General features: G+C 45.7%; 1 protein-coding gene across 1 annotated transcript in view; it reads left to right on the top strand.

The window, feature by feature from the left end:
* The window catches only part of PIGN (phosphatidylinositol glycan anchor biosynthesis class N), a 158,250-nt gene that overhangs the window by 119,921 nt on the left and 17,528 nt on the right, over nucleotides 1-20,801 (top strand). The window contains exons 26-27 of the mRNA XM_048508505.1: nucleotides 8,150-8,192; nucleotides 10,938-10,990. Coding sequence (XP_048364462.1) covers nucleotides 8,150-8,192; nucleotides 10,938-10,990 — 96 coding nt within the window. The remainder of the gene's footprint in view (nucleotides 1-8,149; nucleotides 8,193-10,937; nucleotides 10,991-20,801) is intronic.

The raw sequence follows: 20,801 nt of genomic DNA, 5'->3' as shown, positions 1-20,801 counted from the left end.
ACAAATGCTACATCTGGACTTTATTCTGCTTGCTCAGATGTTTCCAGTAACCGCCTCTGCCCCACTGCTCATGATTTTACCATTTGGAGTAATATAACCCAGCAATAAACAGGTCAAGCGAGTCGGCAGATAAAGTATCTCAAAACTTTGATACGGTTCCAATGCAGACTCTTTCTCGTTGGTGACAGGCAGGCAGTGTGGTGGGGAATCAGGATTTGCTCTCCTTTCCACTATTAGGTGTGAGACTCGACAGCTCCAAGCAGACGACTATTCATGCAGTCAACCATTTTTCAAAGAAAAGTGGAGGAGGGAGACACCATGCAAATCAGAATGTTGCATACCTGTGGCTCTCTATGTGAAACGGCTGCCTTTATTTGATAAGTGCCTGAGCCAGGCCATAGGCTTGCTATTTCCTTCTGTCCAACACAGACATCTTAAAACTATCATTGGTGTTTCTGTATAGAAGAAGAAGAAGAGTTTGGATTTATATCCCCCCTTTCTCTCCTGCAGGAGACTCAAAGGGGCTTACAATCTCCTTGCCCTTCCCCCCTCACAACAAACACCCTGTGAGGTAGGTGGGCCTGAGAGAGCTCTGAGAAACTGTGACTAGCCCAAGGCCACCCAGCTGGCATGTGTGGGAGTGTACAGGCTAATCTGAATTCCCCAGATAAGCCTCCACAGCTCAGGCGGCAGAGCTGGGAATCAAACCCGGTTCCTCCAGATTAGATACACGAGCTCTTAACCTCCTACGTCACTGCTGCTCCTTTATGTACTCATTTTTCTGTATGCTGCAATAGAGGGTACATTTAACCTGTGAACAGAGAAGACTGAGGTTAGTTCAACATCAGCTCAACAAACGCTTTTGCCTCTGACAATCCTATATGCGATGTAACCAATGTTCTTGTGGGTGATCTTTGCCAGTTGGTAGCTATATATGTTTATTTCTCTGCGACGTTGCTGCAGAATGTTTTGACAGTCGTTTCAAGGATTTGACGGCATCCCATTGTGCCTCTGATTTCCAAAGTCCTCGAAGCTTGTAAATTAATCTGCAAAAACATGACTTTGTCATGTTGTTAATGAACTTGTAAAGCTTTCGTTGATTTAACTGATACGGAGGTAAATAGGACTGTATTCTGTTGGCATTTTTCCCTCAGCGAGATAATTATTTGTTCTAATCTGCTGGGATAATTTTACTTAGTGCTACGGTGTGGCACGTTTTAATGAAATTTCGCCCTGCAACTGATAGCCTTCTTATAATAATAATTCTTGCAGATAGCATTATTATTATACTTAATGACCCATTTCACTTCCCTGCTGCTAGGTCAGCTGTTTGCAGCATTCTTTCCGTGCCGTTTCCAGGCAAAACCGGTCATTAGCCATTTATAATAAGTGTCCGTGTCGCCTAATATTTCAATTACTTAATGAGAAGATAAAGATAATGAAGAGGTCCTTAGCTGAATTTCAGTTCATTTGCTCAGAGTCCTCATTTGCTGAAATCTGCGTTTTGGAGCATAAACGGTCTTGTGTACCAAAGACTCGCCTAGCTGGCTTCTTGTGCCTCGAGGCTGAGGGGAAAACAGCATGCCACCATTCACAAAACTGGACTCTCTCAATAAAGGGAGATTGCTTTACCATCCTGGAACAATTCTTTTTTAAAAACCCGATGTTCTGTTAATCTGAGAGATAGAATTTCAAAATGGCTTTTCTTTGTACTTTGGTTTGAGGAAAAACCCAGTGCATGTAAACCCTCTGAGATGCAATAAAACACCTTGATCAAAGTAAATCTGAAATAAAAGGAGCAGCAGTGGCGCAGGAGGTTAAGAGCTCGTGTATCTAATCTGGAGGAACCGGGTTTGATTCCCCGCTCTGCCGCTTGAGCTGTGGAGGCTTATCTGGGGAATTCAGATTAGCCTGTGCACTCCCACACATGCCAGCTGGGTGACCTTGGGCTAGTCACAGCTTCTTGGAGCTCTCTCAGCCCCACCTACCTCACAGGGTGTTTGTTGTGAGGGGGGAAGGGCAAGGAGATTGTAAGCCCCTTTGAGTCTCCTGCCGGAGAGAAAGGGGGGATATAAATCCAAGCTACTCCTCCTCCTCCTCCTCCTCCTCCTCCTCCTCTCCTCCTCCCTCCTCCCTCCTCCTCTTTTCTTCTTTCTTTCTTTCTTTTCTTCTTTCTCTTTTCTTTCTTTCTTTTCTTTCTCTTTTCTCTTCTTCTCTTCTTTTCTCCTCCTCTTTTCTCCTCCTTTCTTTTCTTCTTCTTCTTCTTCTTCTTCTTCTTAACACTGGCCTGCTGCCAGAGTTGTGAGAAGTGCTGGGTGTTACTGCTGTGATTGGGAACTTGACTGAACGAGTGAAGGAAAATGACTCCAAACAAGGTCTCAGACCCTTGTGCAGATCTGGTTTTGACTATAGAACACGTCTGAAAATGTACAAAATGATAACATGAGTGTCTGAGTGCTTGCAGTAGTGTTAGCTTTTCCTTATAGGACAGAGGTGTCCAACTTTTGCGCTTCAGATGTGCATGGACTACATTCCCATCAGCAGGGACTGATGTGAATTGTAGTCCATGAACATCTGAAGCAGCAGAGTTGGACACCTCTGTTATAGGATAAAGGCAAAGGATAAAGTCCCCTGGGTCATTGCTGGCCCATGATGTGACATCATATCATGACATTTGCTTGGCAGACTTTGTTTATGGTGTGGCTCATCACTGCCTTCCCCAGTCATCCACACTCTATCTCCAGCCAGCTGGGAACTCATTTTACCGACCTCAGAAGGATGGACGATTGAGTCAGCCTTGAGCTGGCTACCTGAAACCGACTTCTGTCAGGATCGAACTCAGGTTGTGAGCAGGGCTTTTAGCTGCAGTACCGCAGCCTGCCACTCTGCACTGTGGGGCTTCTTTTAGTCTTCATTTGAACTTCCAAAGAACCATGAGCAGCATGCCCGGGATTCTCCTGATATGGGGGCTCATTGGGTGCCTTGGGCACCCTGCGGCAGGACATCACTTAGCAAACTCAGTGTGGGGCAGGGGTCTGTTTTTGTCTCCCTTATACACTCACCAATTGCAGTATTCAGACATTTTATTTAGAGCGCATGGTCTCCTTACAAAGAGCCTATTCTCAGCCTCTCAACGCAGGGCGCTCTCTGTTCTCTCTTTCCCTCTTCAGGCCGACTAGGGTTCCTTCACTGCCACCCCTCACCTTCCATAGTCCAGCCCAGACCTCTTTAAGGGCGTCCCTAACATCTGGTCTCACCCTTTGTGTTGGAGGCTAGCTTCTGTCCCATGATCCCCAAGCCTGTGTAACTCTAAAGGGATTCCATCTCCCCCAGTGGCCGCTGCTGCAGCCTTCCAGCTCTGCTCGACGGCTTCTGTCCCTGCTCACCCTCTGCCTCGGCTGCCCTCTGCTGTCCCTACTCTCCTTTGCTGCCATCAGATGACCTGTAACCCTGGAGCCACAGGGCCAGTGGTGGGATTCAAAAATTTTTGTAACAGGTTCCGATGGTGGTGGGATTCAAACAGTGGCGTAGCGCCAATGGGGATGGGCGGGGCACGACAGGGCGTGGCCAGGCATTCCAGGGCAGGGCATTCCTGGGCGGTGCTGTGGCAAGGATGCAGGGCGTGCGCGCCCCAGGTGCAGTTCCCCTTTGCCCCGCCTCTAGATTCAAATAATGACTGTTTAAAGTATTAAAAAAGCAATATTCCGTATGGTAGTGTATTATTTCTTTTTTATATAATTATATTGATTAATTTTAAATAATAACATAAGTAAGGAGAGAAATCAAAAACTGTTTACAATTGTTAACATATTACAAACATATCTAATTGTCTATCTCTCAACCCCCCCAGCTAAAACATCCTATATTGCCTCCCTCCTTCCCATATTTCCCTCCCTCCCTACTTTCTACTTCCCCTTCAGAATCCTATAACTACTTTATCTATTCCACTTGAAAAAAAAACTAACAGAGGAAGAGATCCAAAATCCTTAATCTAAAAGAGTAGTATAAACTTCTCTCTTTCCAATATAAATTTCAAGGGGAAATGAAAAATCTTTACCTATAATACTTTCCCAACCTTTATACCAGGGGTCTTCAAACTATGGCCCTCCAGATGTTCATGAACTACAATTCCCATCAGCCCTGCCACTTGGCCATGCTGACAGGGGCTGATGGGAATTGTAGTCCACAAACATCTGTAGGGCCATAGTTTGAATACTCCTGCTTTATACCAGTGAACAAAAATAAATAAATAGAATTACTACCGTATTCTATTATTTCATACAGTTCATACATACTTGGGGGGGGGGGTGCCATGGGGGGCAGGGGGCCGCAAGGGGCCCTGGGGGGCGATTTTGCATCCCCCACTTGACGAAATTTGTTGTACCCAGGGACAGAGATTACCCCCTTGTCCCTAGTGGAGTTAAATTTTAGTAACCGGTTCTACCGAATAGGTGCGAATAGGCTGCATCCCACCTCTGCACAGGGCTGCACTTCCCTCCACTGTGTTATCTCACAGACCTGTGTAGTGGACAGGGCTGAAGGATAATAGGGCCAAGTGGTGCTATTTCTAGCTGAGTGGTGATTTGAACCTTTATATTCAGCAAGCCTTTATTGGCATAGAGAACAGTACAACAATAATAAAAACCGGATTAAAAAGCATATACAATACAGGAAATAAATGTTAGGTCGAAGGAAATCTACTGGCGTTTGGTAATTTCCAGGAGAAAGTCTGCCACTATCATACAGAGAGAAGGATCAGGTTTGTCCAACAAGTAGTGTAATCTAATTAGATCGGGGAGATCGGGTAAATGTAAAGGAGTAAGATTCACATACTTGGATCTGATTTCCTTGAATCTGAGACAGTGTAGTAATTGTTGATTTGAACCGAGGGCTCCTTGTTCGGTCTCTGCTTTGTACAGGGTTGACAGCTCTGGATTGGGAAAATACCTGGAGATTTTGGCAGTGGAGGAGGGGGCTGAGCAGCTATTCTCTCCAGGTGAACTGATCTCTGTTATTTGGAGATCAGTTGTAATCCCAGAAGATCTCCAGCCACCACCTGGCTTTATACCATACTGACGAGCTGTGTTCGTTTCCAGACTGACTAGCTGTATTCGTTGCCCCACCCACCGGCCGCGTAGCTTTCAATCAGGTCCCAGATCTGGCACCACTTTTCTTAGAAATGTGCCTCCAGCTCCAGCAAAGTGTGGCCTGCTTACATTCCTCGGTGATTTGATGTAATGCTGAGCGGATGGAATTTATTGCCTGAAGCTGATGAGGCCTCCTTGCCAGATGCACCCACACACTCCCATCGCAGAAGCGTGTGCAGCCTCAAAGATGTTGTTGGACTTCTCTTCCCTGTGGTCTTCCCCACGCTTGTGCCAAACGCCTTCTGCTGCGATGTGTGAGAAATGAAAGCGTGATTGGTTACCCAAGCAGACCCTTTTAGTTGGGCAGTGTGGCAGTTTGTGCTCTGAAACATCCTCGCTTGCCAAAATACTTCTAGCACGAGGAAGACACATTCTGTGTTTCTGCAGCAGTGTCAGTGAGCACAGAAACTGGTCCTGGCCACAGAGTCCAACATCTTCAAGATCTTGCGGGTTTTCTGGGTTGTATGGCCCTGTATCAGGGATGGCACCTAGTGATTGAGGGGCATTCCTGGTTCCAGGGTCGGGCCATGTAACTGGAGATGGTGTTTACATCTGGGTGATTGAAGTGCGGGCCTGTCAATGGCTCATTCCGCACATGCAGAATAATGTACTTTCAAACTGCTTTCAGTGCTCTTTGAAGCTGTGCGGAATGGCAAAATCCACTTGCAAACAATTGTGAAAGTGGTTTGAAAACGCATTATTTTGTGTGTGCGGAAGGGGCCAATGTAACTGCTTTAAGATATATGTATTCTGCCTGTTAGATGTCACCCTTCTGTCGATGAACATTCCTGCTTTGTTCTCATTCGCTCCCCTCTCACGCCTGGTGTCCAAACAAGGCTTAGCCCTGACACCTTCTACTCCCATGAGAAATGAAGCTGTTCCTTTGCTCTGTGGGGGCAGATGGCCAGGTGACATTATCTCTGTCGCTGACCTTGGAGTCTTTCAGGCTGTGCTGTAACTCTTTCTCGCATTCTTTGGGAAAACAGGACAGGGGATTTCGTTTCTCATAAAGAGGATTGCAAAAGCCGGGTCTGGCAGAACTGGCTTCTTGCAAGCTGGGTGCTACGTTACCTTTTCAATAAACGCTTCTGATCAACACCATGTTCCAGTAGTATTATTTCTTGATGTTTTGCCTGCATCCTGCAGGAGAAAATACTACTGGAACATGGCCATACAACCTGGAACACCCACAACATCCTAGTGATTCTGGCTATGAAAGCTTTCAGCTGTACATCTTCAGGATCTTTGCTTGCTTCTTGTAAAGCCTTTAAGGCTGTGGAACTAGCCTTGAACGGCATGTCCACAAGGCCTAGCAGAATCTGAAACCGTTTCCGCACAGCCGCTCTGGGGGTTGGGTTGGCGTACATGACGCCGACCCAACCCCCCCGGGACTGTTCACATGAACGGTCCCAGTAACAAAAGGGAAGACGGCGCTGCGGAGCGCCGTCGTCCGATCGACCTACCTTCTCTGCGACCGTCCGGCATGTCGCCGAGGCCAGGGGACACTTCCCCCCTGCCCTGCACGACCGCTCCGGAGTCACAGGGCAGGGGGGCGTGTCCCCAGGCCTCAGCGACGCGCTGGACGGTCGCAGAGAAGGTAGGTCAATCAGGCACGGGGGAGGGATGGCACCTTCCAGCCGCTGCCGTTCGCATGGCAGCGGCTGGAAGCCGCCGTTTTCCAACAACCTCGCTCGGGGAGCGAAGTGGGAAAATGGCTGCTTCGCGCTGCTGGGGAGGAGTGAGGGCGGTGCGGCTGCAAAGCAGCTGTGCCCCCCATGCGAACAGCTCCCTGGGGACAGCGTTTTTGCCATCCCCAAGGCGCTGTATTTGGTCCGTGCGGAAAGGGCCTTAGAATCAGAGGGGAAACCAGGTAACCTGTCCAGTAACTTGAGGGGATTTCAGTGCTTTTTCAAGCACTTCTTGGCTCCCCTCTGGTGGGATGTGTGTGTAAAGTGCCGTCAAGTCACAGCTAACTTCCGGCAACCCAGTCAGATTTTCAAGGCAGGAGACTAACAGAACTGGTTTGCCACTTCCCGACTCTGTGTAGCAACCCTGGACTTCTTTGGTGGCCTCCCATCCAAATACTAGCCAGGTCCAACCCTGCTCAGCTTCTGAAATGGGCCCTGGAGGTCAGGGCTGTGGTAGAATTATTACGCCAAAAATTAGGAACGGTCGGAAAACTGGCTTTATTTAAACAGATCACAAAACTGGGTTTCTCTTGGTGCATAATTTATGGGGGTGTTTTGTTTTGCTATAGAACAATGTGCACATAGCTCAAGTAACCTTAATGTGCAACACATTTAACAAGTAACATTTGAAGCCCTTAATGGTCTGGGACCAGCGTATCGGTGAGACCGCCTCTCCCGATATGTTCCCCAGAGAGCTTTGCGCTCCCTCCGTAGCAACCTGCTAAGGGTCCCTAACCCGAAAAGTATCCGGTTGTCTTCAACTAGAGCCAGGGCCTTTTTGGCCTCGGCTCCAGTGTGGTGGAATGCTCTGTCAAATGAGACCAGAGCCCTGTGGGTCTTATTTCAATTCCGCAGGGCCTGCAAGATGTAGCCTTTAGTTAAGGGGAGCATCAGGGAGTAAATCAGTCTATCTTGGCCGGCCTCCCTTCTCCCCCTTCCCCCCTTTTTTTATTAAATCAGGAGGGACGATCAGTCGGTTGTTCCACCCTTGGTTAAATATTTAGCACCATCTGTATATTGTTTATTAGATTATCTATATGAGATTATATTTATATTATATGTGGCGTTTTAAGTGATTGTATTGTATAAATATATTGTGAGTTGTTTCCGAGCCTGCTTTGGTGGGAGAGAGTGAGGTATTAAATCAAATTAATAACAGTAATAATAATACAGATCAAAGGGGAGCTGCAGTATACCCTGGGAACCGGCTATGTCATGTTCTTGGAAATCTGTGAAGCTTTTGCTGGTGCACTCTGTTGAACTATGAATTCTGGTCTTCCTCTGACATGCCGCCTCTCTGTTTCTCCCCCTCAGGCTTTTTCTCATTGTTCTTGTGATTTCAGACATCATGGCTTTGGTAAGCTACTGTCGGACATTCTGTACAAATAAGATCAAAACCCAAGAGAGCTCTGCTAATTCAATCAAGAGATATCTGAATTAGTTTCAGACTTCAAAGTTCTAGAACTGGGGCAGGGAGATGGATTGAAATCCTGCATAAATTGCAGAGAGAAAAAACCATTCCGCCCCCCATCACAGTTCCTAGCACATCATCTAACGAATGCATCAAAAGAGACATTGTCTTTATTACTCCAGGTTTTTTTTAATGTGTGCTATTTTTAAATGAGCATTCCTGAATCTTCATGTATTTCATAGTGGATGTCCAAACCCGCGAGTGAAAGAGAATGCCGGATGCACCTAGGTGCCTAGTTTAATTTTTCATCTTTTCTAGAACAAAAGGAAAAAATATGTCACGGGCTGCTTTCTTGTTTTGGAAGCAGAGATGACAATGATCATATGACGGTAGGAGGATACGTGGAGGGGTAAAATTATAAGAGGGGAGCAGAAACCTGTCTGAACATCTACCTTGTACATTTGAGATTTAAAAAATGGTTAAAACCCTAACGGCCTCTTCAAAAATGCAAACTGTCATGCTAATGTCCCCCAAAAGCACGCTCATTCCGTCACTGTGTATTTACTTGTTGTGAAATTGCTTCAGGGGAAGGACCTTCAAAGCAGCGGGGGGGGGGGGGGGGGTGTTATCCTTTTGTGTTCTCACGTCCCACGTCCCAGTTTCCCCCCCTGAGGACTTACTTGAAGTGACAGTATCTTCTGTTGTTTCGTTTCTCATCACAAGAGGCTACTACAGACGAAAGATACCTAATGCTAGATAAGGGATCCTGTCATCATTTTAATTACAAATTTTAAACAAGCAAAGCGTGTGATGCTTTGTAGTTCTTCTGGGCTCTGATCCGGCGTGTCAGCTCATCTCGCCTTGATGGTTCCAAAACAAATCAATTTTTAAAATACATGGCTATTATTCGGTTTAAATTGGTTCAGGTAATTCCATGCATGCGAGGGAAAGATTTACAAGCTCAAAATTACTTGCTATTAAATTTAAGGTAATTATTCTCGCATATATTGCCGATTCATGAGGGGGTAGTCTGTTATAATTGTTTTATGAGGAAAAGCAGTTTAGATGAACTCTTGACAGAGGCCCGGTTTGGTTCACTTTATGGTATTCTCTCTAGAGTTTGTTGTGACAAAATTGCAATTGTAACATGCAACAATAGTTTAACAGCCCGATTTGGGGGGTGTGGGTATGCGAACCCCCCTCTGGAAGTAGGGCGGACCTATGTCAGCAGAGCACTTATTCTGGCAGAGGGCACATCTGCTGGCAACTTGCCACTGCGGTGCCCTGCAACTATCGGCTGCAGTGTCGGGCTCCGTGTTGGCACTCCTGTGCCACCCGCAGCTGCGTTGGAGTGGCAGGGGCATCCCTGTGGGTGGAGCCGATGTTGGTCGACTTCCACCCTGGTTTGGCACCAGCTGTGCCGTCGTTCCAGCCCTGCACTTTTGCCTGCCAGGCTCTCGAACGTGGAAATAACAGAGACCGTAGGAAAGTCCTAAAGCAGTTTATTTCTGACAACGCGAAGAGTAACAATAGAAAGCTGAATCTAAGCTCTCCCGCTTAGATCCAGAGAGTATATCCTTCAACCCCCACCCCCATTTGTTCCACACCAAATGTGCCCTACAGTTTGCACTACAGAGCTTCAAAGAACCTGGGAACCGTTCACACCTTCTTGCAGGAGAGCTGATGCCAGGGAGTTGCCAGGAAGGAAAGAGGGAAACAGAAAAGCAGTTACAGGAAAACATTTGCAATTCTTACTTCAAGACATCTGGGCACTGACAGGCTTGGTCCTGACATTGCCACCCCTTTGGGTGGCCTAAGTACACAGGGGTCCATGGGAAGTCCCCGCAGCAGGAACTGATGCTGAGGAAGAATGGAATGCTGAAGACTAGAGGGCCAAGCTTGATAAAGATGTGTGGAGTGATCACTGGCAGCTACAAGTGGGCTTTTCAGCACACTTATTGTTTTTGTTACTTATGTGCCTGTACTGTATCGGGGGGGGGGGGGTGTTTCTCCCCTTCCTGTACATGTTTTGCTTCCCCTAGTGGTTACTTCGGTATTGCATCCTTGTATCTCTGGCTTATTTACAAGCACTTCAATTATTTTCAAAAATAAGCTGGAGATAACAGCGACGAAATAGGAAACGGATGACTAAAGGCAGCATAAACCCAGCTGGGAAGGCGGGGAGGGGGGGGGGGATACAGTTCGGGCACCCAAGCAAGGAAACGACGTGTGCGGAAAAGCCCATCATCTCTCCTGTGACTCCCATTAAAAGAAGACAGAAACAGGCAATCCCTTGCAAGAAGCAGCTGACAGAGAGGAGCAGAGATAAAGGAACCGACCCCAGTCATAATGTGCATTATCTTTTCCAGCTCTTGTAGATATCAGTGTGGGGAAAAGATGCCAGGTAGCTGCTCTTACCGGTTCCCCCAGGCATACAATCCTTGCAAAACTGGTTTGGCTCAGAGGATTTGGCAAGGAATTTGAACCTCCATCTCCCCTGCTCAAGTCTACCTCCCTCATGACTTATTTCCTACAGTTAAACATTCTCCTTTGGATCTTGCCCTGGTGTTCCTTAAGATTTAAAAGCCCTGACTAAGCATCTTGGGGACATGGGTTTCTGCCTTGTCATGATCTCATTGTGCAACACTTATCGACTGACCAAAGTTGTTGTTTTTTCCCCTTTCCCACCAGCATTTCTTTTTCCTGGTTAAAGATTATGGAAGCTGGCTGGACATCGGAACAAGGTACAATGTCTTGTGTCTCTTTTCCCTTTTCCTCTTTTTTTTATCTGCAATGCTTGAGCACTCTTTGCTTTTCAATCAGACGTTTCCTTTACCTGCCACAGGCCAGAAGGTAAATGTTTCCACCATCTCGCTTCCGGATATGTAAATTGTAGTAATGACCTACTTACATGTTTAGATTTCTCCCTTGCTTCATTTGAGCTCCTTCCCTGAATGAGTGATGCTACCTTTTACATGTTCAATCTGCTTTTCATAGTAGTACCCTGTTTCCCTGAATATAAGACATCCCCGGAAAATAAGACGTGGTAGAGGTTTTGCTGAAGTGCGAAATATAAGGCATCCCCCGAAAGTAAGACGTAGCAAAGTTTTTGTTTGGAAGCATGTCCGACGAACAGAACACAGAAAAATAAGACATCCCCTGAAAATAAGACATAGCGCATCTTTGGGAGCAAAAATTAATATAAGACACTGTCTTATTTTCGGGGAAACACGGTAAGAGTTCTGCCTTCCTCCAAGAAATATGCAGTTTGCTCTCCATAAAACCCAGAAAGAATTTTCTAGTCTGTTTGGAAATTGCCAGCGTTTAAATGGTTCCATCCCATTGCCAAAGTACAGTTTGGTATGTCATGAAATTGGCTTCGCGTTGGTCGAAAACACGATTTTGTGAAGCTGCTTTCCTTGATGCGCGAATTTGGCCTGGTGGTTTGAACGATAGGTTTGTTTGCAGAAGTAAGGTAAAAATGATGTCTTGCCATCTTGTAACAGTTCTCTATCAAGTAATGTACATACTCGTGTATAAGTCAACCTGAATTTGAGTCGAGGCACCTAATTTTACCACAAAAAAACTGGGAAAACTTATTGACTCGAGTATAAGTCTAGGGTGGGAAATGAAGGAGGTGCTGGTAAATTTCAAAAATAAAAATAGATATGGTTGGGCGCTATTTGGGGATCTCTGCCACTGACCCCCCATCTCACCAATCCCAAGGTCTCTGCCACCGACCTCTTCATCCTGCAGCTTGTCCAGCTCACCCAGGTCGACTGGCCGCCACCGAGAAGAAGGCAGAGGCAGAGAAAGCAGCTGAAAAGGGGAAGGCAGAGAAGAGGAGAGCGAAGACGGGAGAGGGGGAACGCCACACAAGAATTAAGTGGGACCCTCACTCGCGTATAAGTCGAGGGGGGCTTTTTCAGCACAAAAAATGTGCTGAAAAAGTAGACGTATACGCGAGTATATAAGTTAGGTAGATGGGAGTGTCCCATAGTCACCTTGAATCTGCTCTGGTTGATTATTTTTCCCAGGAAGTTCTGGGAAACATTCACAGCTCTGATGGCTTCTGTCGTCATTTAGCTCAACCTAAGGGAGAGAGTATTTACTGACACTTATTTTGTAAAACATCTGTCCCACCCAGCGAGTGGCCCATGGTCGCCCAGTGAGCTCGGTGGTGGGTTGAGGATTTGAATCTCCATCTTTACTTTTGCAATCTTGCATTCTGACCACTACGCCACGCTGGCTGCCACAATTCCTGCCAGTATGTTAGGGTTGTTGTTAGTTAAGCACACACACAGTTTCTGCTCCCAATGACCTTGACATAGTTTGTTAGTAATGATTTCAGAACATAACCCCTGATCACTTTGCAACTACAGAACTTTTTGTTTTCAATCTCTCAGGTCAGTGTCCTTAAAGATTTTAGGAAAGCGTCAATTTTAGGCGTTGTAGAACAATTCTGGTCCATGAAGCCGTTTTAAAAAGACTGTTTTCTGATACAGTTTGGGAAGTCTTTCCTCCTGCACCCAGTTTAGTTTGTGTATCAGGCAAAAGTCAGTGTTTCTTAACAGGAATAATTCCTATGATTACGTATGTTGGGTCATCCAGGACTCCTATTGTTTGCACGACTTCCTTGTTATATTTCATATCATGTCTTGTTTTGGCATTTATATCCCTGATCTATTTCTGCACTTAATTGGCCTGCCATTTCTCCCCCGGCTTCTCCCAGATCATTGTTGAGGCTATTAAGTAATATCAGATCTTGTTTGCAATCCTAGCAGTACAGCGTTCCGTTAATGGCCAAGCCAACTCTGATTATTTTCCCTTTCCTTAGCGATAATTTTTGTCCTACCTCTGCAGATAGTCATGGCAGAAGTACACACTACAATAAACATGGGGCTGCCATCGGGAAATGTCACCTCCATGATGTTCAGTCAAACTTGCCTATCTTTTAACATCACATTATTAATTTCCTCATCTGACCAATGTAGGAAATGTTACCAAGGTAACACAGATTGTGAAAGCATACAGGTAACATTTGCTGCACATTTTCGAGAAGATACGGAAGAACTCTAACACTGGTAATAGCGAAGTTGTAGCTCTGCCCTGACTCTCTTATTAAATGCTTTTGTTTGAGATGTGTGATTACAGTGTTAAAAACACTTACCAGGACTGCATGAGTGTGGCTTAATGAAGGCAGCACATTTTCTAGATGCACAGTCAAATAAAAGCTAGATCCAAGCTTGTATTCAACAGCCCACAGAAAGCAAATTTTCCTAAACTAAAAACAGTCCCCTATGGGTAATTAACAAACAACAACAACAACCTTTATTTGGCATTTAAAAATAGGTTCTAGAGCGTTGCCAGACATTTTTGAAATACAAATCAAGAGCACATTCAAAACGCAGACAGGAAGACTGTATATAGCAGTATACATTACTTAGAAAGTTCTGTCACTTGTAAAAGACATTTTGCTACTTTTTCCAAGAGCATGACATCTGTGTTGTTTAACAGAAGCTCCACAACAGAACAGTCAGAGTCACTTTCAGATTTGTCTAGGGCCAGCCTGGGAGAGAAATTCCTGATGCCCACATATCTCGGACCGTCAAGAATAATGTGAGCAAGAGTCTCCACTTGATTTTTACAGTGTGATGACAAACCCGATCCTGGAGAGGGATGGATAAGTAATGCGCTGAGGCCCTTTGTACGGGTCGCATGGGAAGGTATTGATCACTGGCCCTTTGGCGTGATAATCCATCTCTGTTGGGGTCTCAGTTAATAATTCAAGATATTTGGCTATGTGCCCTGTTCCGGTATTATTCGACAGAGAGGGTGTGAGCATATGATTTTATTTGGTTTCACCCATCCAACAAGATATGATATTCCTGTTCTAGAAGTCTACTTTTTAAGGTTCGGAAGATCTCTCTGGGTGTCAGCATACAGAGATCTTCCAGTAATAAACCTATTGAGTAAATTTTTGATTTGAGAAGTTGATAACATTCGGAGGCAAATAGGTCTGGGTGCGCAGTGTCTGGGTAATTATTGACCTTTGGGGTGACATCACACCATGGCATTTACTAGGCAGACTATGTTTATGAGGTGGTTTGCCATTGCCTTCCCCAGTCACCTATACTTTACCCTCAGCAAGCTACTCACTGTGCCGACCTCAAAGGTTGGAAGGTGGAGTCAGCTGTGAGCCAGCTATCTGAAACCGACTTCTGTCGGGATCAAACCTATGTTATAAGCGGAGCTTTGCAGTATAGCAACTTACCATGCTGAGCCATGGGGCTTGCTGCAAATTTTCTTCCAAGGGCAGTAAAATTCACAACTTGTCTTACACCATTAAGCTTATCGATTGTTAAGTTTGTCGATTGGTTTCCAGAAGCCCAGAACAGTGGGAAGAAGAGTGTCTGGGAGCGTGGTTGGAATCTTCCAAAATAGGACTGGCTTGGGGGATGCTCATGGAAACCTCCTCCTGCATGGGGTGAGGTCAGGAGTGACCCCGAAGTTCTTGTCTCACCCTCATCTGTATTGTCTGCACCCCCAGAAACCCACTGAGAAGTGTAACATTCACATGTGCATCTACAGTTGTGAATATGCGTAGGCCTAGATTCGCATGGCTATTTGCGTGCAGATGGTGAGACCCTTCCCCAGCAAATAAAACACACCACAACAGTGCTTGGAAAAATGGATTGGGCCGCAGCCCAATTTATTAAATGCTAACAATTAAACCAAACCAGAAGCTGGGCAGCAAATGGGTCGCAACTTCATGCAGTCCCCAATCTCCATTGGGGACTTCTGCAGGAAGCTGGGAGCCCCAGGAGCGAACCCCCGGCTTCAACCCTTCCTGCTGCTGGGGGTAGCGGGCACCGGCTAAGCCTACCAGCTTGCCTACCTGCCCACCCCACCCCCTTCTGCTGGGGTGTCGGGCACCAGCTAAGCCTACCGGCTTGCTTACCGGCCCACCCCACCCCCCAGCCCTTCCGCAGGGCACAACCATGGAGAAGACTGGCCGCCTGGCTCGGCTTCTCCCCCCAGATGTTGCGACTCCCGTTGCCAACCCGCCGGGCTGCGACAAATACAACAAGGCAGAACATTCCATAACATATTAACATTCAATATCATATCAAAAAATTTTAACAGGTAAACTAAGGGAGGGTGGGTGGGTCACGCCGCTCTTGAGCCTCAGCAAGCCAAGAAGGCCGAGGCTCAGGGTGTGGCGCCTTTTATCTGTAAGCTCCTCCCGCCTTTTGGGCTTGGAGCCAATCATTGCAGCTCCCTGCAATTTGGCGCCTTTCGGCTGCAAGCCCCTTTCTTTGCCTATTCTGCTCCCCACAGCCGCAATGGCTGCCCCCATTGAATCGGTGGCTGCTATTTCCTGAACATTATCTGGGCGATCAACCACACAGTCTAAGCCAGAAGTGTCCAACTCTGGCGCTTCAAATGTTCATGGACTACAATTCCCATCAGCCCCTGCTGGCATGGCCAATTGGTAATAGTTTTTTTCCCACAGAGTTTGCACAACAAATGAAGTGGCAACAACACAAAACATAATACCTATTGCACAAAACAGTGTAAAATAAACCCCCTTCAAGGAATTGTTTTGAGGACTTTTCCTAGAAAACTGTTTCCACTGTATATTATCTTTCAAATCCCTGAATGGTAAAAATGCAACAAGCATAGAAAGGAACTGTCACAAACAAATGAGGTAAAGAATTTAAAACAAATACATTCAGAAATAACACCCACTTCAGCAGACAATAAATTAACAGTGGGTGAATTTTGTAGCTAAAAAGCTAATTACAGACGCCTATAAAAGGATAATGAACCTAGACAACATCACAGTTGCAGAGCTATGTGCTGTTAAAGGTAAATGAACACTCTGCCTGGGATGTTGGAGGTGGGACAGACCCATCAGCTGGGCAGTGGCAGGAGGAAAGACCCATCTTACTTCCAACTGCATATATATGCAGGTAGATAGGAAATATGGGGACATATTATCCATTATAGACTGCAGGTTATTTTTGGATTTTCTTTGTGTGTCTTGGCTGGATCAGAAAGAGGAAAAAGTGGAGTTACAAGCAAAGTGCCCTCTGATAAGTAGTCAAAGGGAACGGCCGGGGCCAATGCAGTCTGGCAATGAAAAGCACAGGTGTAGAGGAAGAGTTACCTACTCTCCTTAAACGTGGGTCAGGATTTTGAACGCACACACGACTCAGAGAAAAAGTTGCTTTTTTAAAACATAACTTTGAAGTTTATTGAACGCAGTGTCATTCAACAAACGATAGTCAGTCGGCATATTATGCATACAATCAGTTGAATAAAAGCAAACAGAGACAAAACTATTGAACCAACTAAAATCAAAATATAAAACTTATCCATGATTGCTTAGTAGTCAAAAAGCAGGCAGGTCTTATAGTCCAAAAGACAGACTCTAGCCAGCATGAGGTAGCATTATGTAGTATCAGTAGTTACAGGCAGGAAGAAGCAAGAAAAAAGGGTACCTCTATTACAATATTGAAAAGCAAATATGGAGAAATTACACATCAGGTGATCTCAGTGAACCAATCCCAAATTGATGCCAATTAATTAAGGCAGTTGGTATGAGTCCTTGTTCTTATCAGGTGTTGTGGCTGAAGGTTTATTGCAGTTTCAACCGTTAGCAAAACTTTATGCAGCTGGGCCAAGGCCTTCAATTAACTACTCAGTACCAGGATGGGAGAGCTGGTGGGAAGCCAAAGATAGGCAATTATTTTCAAGAACTGTTTCATGAAAAACTTACAACAGAAGGGCTGTGGCTGTGATTAAGCTGTTGCAAAGTTCACAATAAAATGGCTGCGGTGAAGCTAAAATAAAATGGCTGCGGTTAGGCTAATACAGATACTTTCTCTACAACAGGTGTGGGCAATGTCACCTCTGTTCCTTTCGAAAGGGCATGTTGCATCCCACAGTTCAGCTGATCAGCCTCTGACCTCTACAAAGTATCTGAAATCTGATTTTAAAGAGGGACCAAGAAGAGGGCCTATCTCAGTGATGGCGAACCTTTTCGAGACCGAGTGCCCAAATTGCAACCCAAAAAACCACTTATTTATCGCAAAGTGCCAACACGGCAATTTAACCCGAATACTGAGGTTTTAGTTTAGCAAAAACAGTTGGCTCCGAGGCACGCGTTACTTGGGAGTAAGCTTGGTAGAAGTCGGTGGCTTTGCTTTGAAGCAACCGTGCAACTCTTCCAATGGATGAATCACGACCCTAGGAGGGTTTACTCAGAAGCAAGCCCCATTGCCAGCAACTGAGCTTACTCCCAGGTAAAGGATCGCGCTTTAGCTCTTTGCATGAAAATCAGTGGAGTTTAACAGCGCTTACCTACACTGGGTTCCCCAAACAGGGTTACCTACACTGGGTTCCCCAAACAGGGTTACCTACACTGCTTCCCCAAAACAAGGTCTTAGGTTTAATGCTAATAATCAAGCCCAGCAGCCCAGGCCAGCCTAGATATGTGTGTGGGGGGGGCTGGGGTGACTCTGTTTGCACATGCCCACAGAGAGGGCTCTGAGTGCCACCTCTGGCACCCGTGCCACAGGTTCGCCACCACTGGCCGATATTCACTGGCCATTTTTGTTAGAGAGCTATTGTGGTGTAGGAGAAAAAAGTATGGTGTGATAGTTAGACCGTAAGACTAGGATCTGGGAGATCCAGGTTTGAATCCCAACTCTGCCATGGAAGCTTGCTAGGTAGCCTTGGACTAGTTATACTTGTGAGTATAACTCTATTACAGCGTTCCCAGCAAGCTGTGTGGGCACCATATTGGTGCCGTACAGGTTGGGTGGCTGCGGGGGGCGCGGGGGGAGCTGGCTGGTGGTTCAGTTCCGCTCAGTGAGAGCGAGTTTCTGCACAACGGTATGGAAGCCTTAGAGGGACTATTGTGTGAGGTTAAAATAAAGGCGAAGATGTCAACGTGAGCCGCTTTGTGTCCCCGTTGGGCAGAAGATGAGGTACAAATGAAGTAAACAAATGCGTACAAAATTAATTCCCATGAGGAGCTTATCCTTCTTCCCAAGTTATTAGAAATCTTTAAACCAGTTGTGGTGTGCCACCAGTATATTCTAAGGTTGGTTGTGGGTTTCACCTAAATACCTGTAGCCAGGTTGTCAGACTTTACAGCAGATAATGGTAGAAGTTCTGACATCTGTACAAGATGACTTGAATTTGTGTAAATGTTTTCTCAGTTCTGTGTTGTAGTTTTGGAAGATCTATACTGCTTACAAAGGCATGGATCTGGTGAGATGTTCCCAGATTCTGGCTCATTCCGCACGTGCAAAATAATGCACTTTCAAACTGCTTTCAGTGCTCTTTGAAGCTGTGCGGAATAGCAAAATTCACTTGCAAACAGTTGTGAAAGTGGTTTGAAAACGCATTATTTTGCATTTGCGGAAGGGGCCTCAGTGTGTATGTATCTTGATAATGGAAGGTTTTTACAAGTTTTTAGAGATTAAGGGTGTGTACGAGCTCTCCAATGACTTCAACATCACAATGAGAGAACTGACTCTCAAATCTACCCGTTAAGATATCTGCACATAAACCATAATTTATGTAATGACAATTTTAGGACTTTTTAACCTTTTGGGGTCTTTTTTTCCCCTTCTACATTTCCAGACAAAAGTCTGTGTTTCCTACAGGCATCCAAGCGAACTTTATTCAGGTTGTCTCTTAAACTTTTTATAGCACCTTTTTATAGACTGTACCTTTGTGTTGTAATTGGAAAGTCAGGCATATAAAGACTTCAACTGCACTGTTAATGTATAGTCCAAGTAAGTGACTCTGCTCAGGCACAAAGATGGGAGGCAGGGGTGGGGGGGGGAACTGAATTCTTCTTATTTTTGCTTAATATCACAGCTGCCAGTTCTTTAGCTGATTGTTGGCCATTCATTACCATTTGAGCTTTACGCAGAGGCCTAGGACATTGTAATGTATCGGCGTAGTATTTGTGCAGATCCCAGCAGGGCTGCCTTTTGAATCTGCCAGATGTTGATTTTGTTGATTTGAAGATGTTTCAAGTGCCACCCCAATGTTTTCGGAATGGCGCCCAGGATGCCGATTACCACTGGGATGATCTCAGCTGGTTTGTGCCATAGTCGCCGAATCTCTATCTTCAAGACAAGGTCGTGGGATCTGCCCTGGCCAGTCCTCAACTGTATTTTTAAAGTTTGTTCATTTGAACTGTGTGTGGGGACAGGGGATAACAGAACCATACTGGCCATGCTGGCAGGGGCTGATGGGAATTGTAGTCCATAACATCTGGAGTGCCAAAGGTTCGCCACCACGGCACTAGGACCACAATGGAACACTCCCCTACAAAGAAGGTCCAGGAAGAAGGGGAGGATTGATTTCCACAGGTATTGGGGAAGGGAATAACAGAACCATACTTCTTTCATCATATAGATGTAAGTATGGGTGGACACTAGGACCACCATGGAACACTCCCCCACAAAGAAGGTCCAGGAAGAAGGGGAGGATTGATGCACAAGTCTTCTTGTTGAACAGAGTATAGATTTCCACAGGTATTGGGGAAGGACAATTTTTGCCAATTCACTCCTCTGAGAGCAGCCCGAATTACCCTCAGAAATGTAGCTTCCGGGGGACAGCACATGGAAATGTGCATGGGATCCAAGCCGTGGCTTTGCATTTAGATTGCAATATTAATCCACTAGTTGGTCACAATCCTTGTGTATAACAGAAACTTGTCTATTATACCCATTGGTGCTATGACACATATCTTGGTTGTTTATTTTTCTAACAACCTTTATTAGGCATATTAAAATAGGCTCCAGAGCGTTACAGACATTTCTGAAGTACAAATCAAAAGTACATTCAAAACACAGACAAACTGTATCTAGCATTGGACGTTACTTAGAAAGTTCTGTCACTTGTAAAAGAAATTTTGCTACTTTTCCCCCCAAAAAAATTATTTTATCAAAAAAAATATTACGGGAGTAGAAAGTTACCAGTAGTAACAGTAGAAATGATACTAACGGGGAAGAAAAGAAGTAGGAGGCTATTTCCAAGAGCACAGTGGTTCACTCAAACGGCTGATTCTGGATTTTTTCAGGACTAGAGGGTTTAAAATGCAGACCCTTCCAGTCCAGAGGCGGAGCAGTCACGGGGAATGTGGGGGTCACATGTCCCTGGGCGCACGCCAGCTGGTCATTTGGGGGGGGCGGAGAATTGCTCCTCACACCCCTCCTCTCTGTCCTGCCCCGCCAGGCTGATCCTTCAGCCAGTGGAGCCTCTACTGGCTCCTTGGCCCCGCCCTGCCAGGCTGCTTGAGGGGTGGCCCACGGCAGGCTCCAGCCAGCTAAGGTAAGTGGGGGTGGGGGGGTGGGGGGGGCATCAAACTACATCAGTCACAAAATACAAACATGATTTCAAGGAAAGTACAGAAGGAATTATTCACATGAATTACCAATCGGTTCCTAAGACCTCATATTTAAAATCCTTCAAAATAGAAGTAAAGATAAGTATATCAATTAAAACATGGATGCTAGGAGATGT

Source organism: Sphaerodactylus townsendi, linkage group LG09 (genome assembly GCF_021028975.2).
Source record: "Sphaerodactylus townsendi isolate TG3544 linkage group LG09, MPM_Stown_v2.3, whole genome shotgun sequence".
Classification (NCBI taxonomy): Eukaryota; Metazoa; Chordata; class Lepidosauria; order Squamata; family Sphaerodactylidae; genus Sphaerodactylus; species Sphaerodactylus townsendi.
This window is presented reverse-complemented; position numbering and strand designations above follow the sequence as displayed.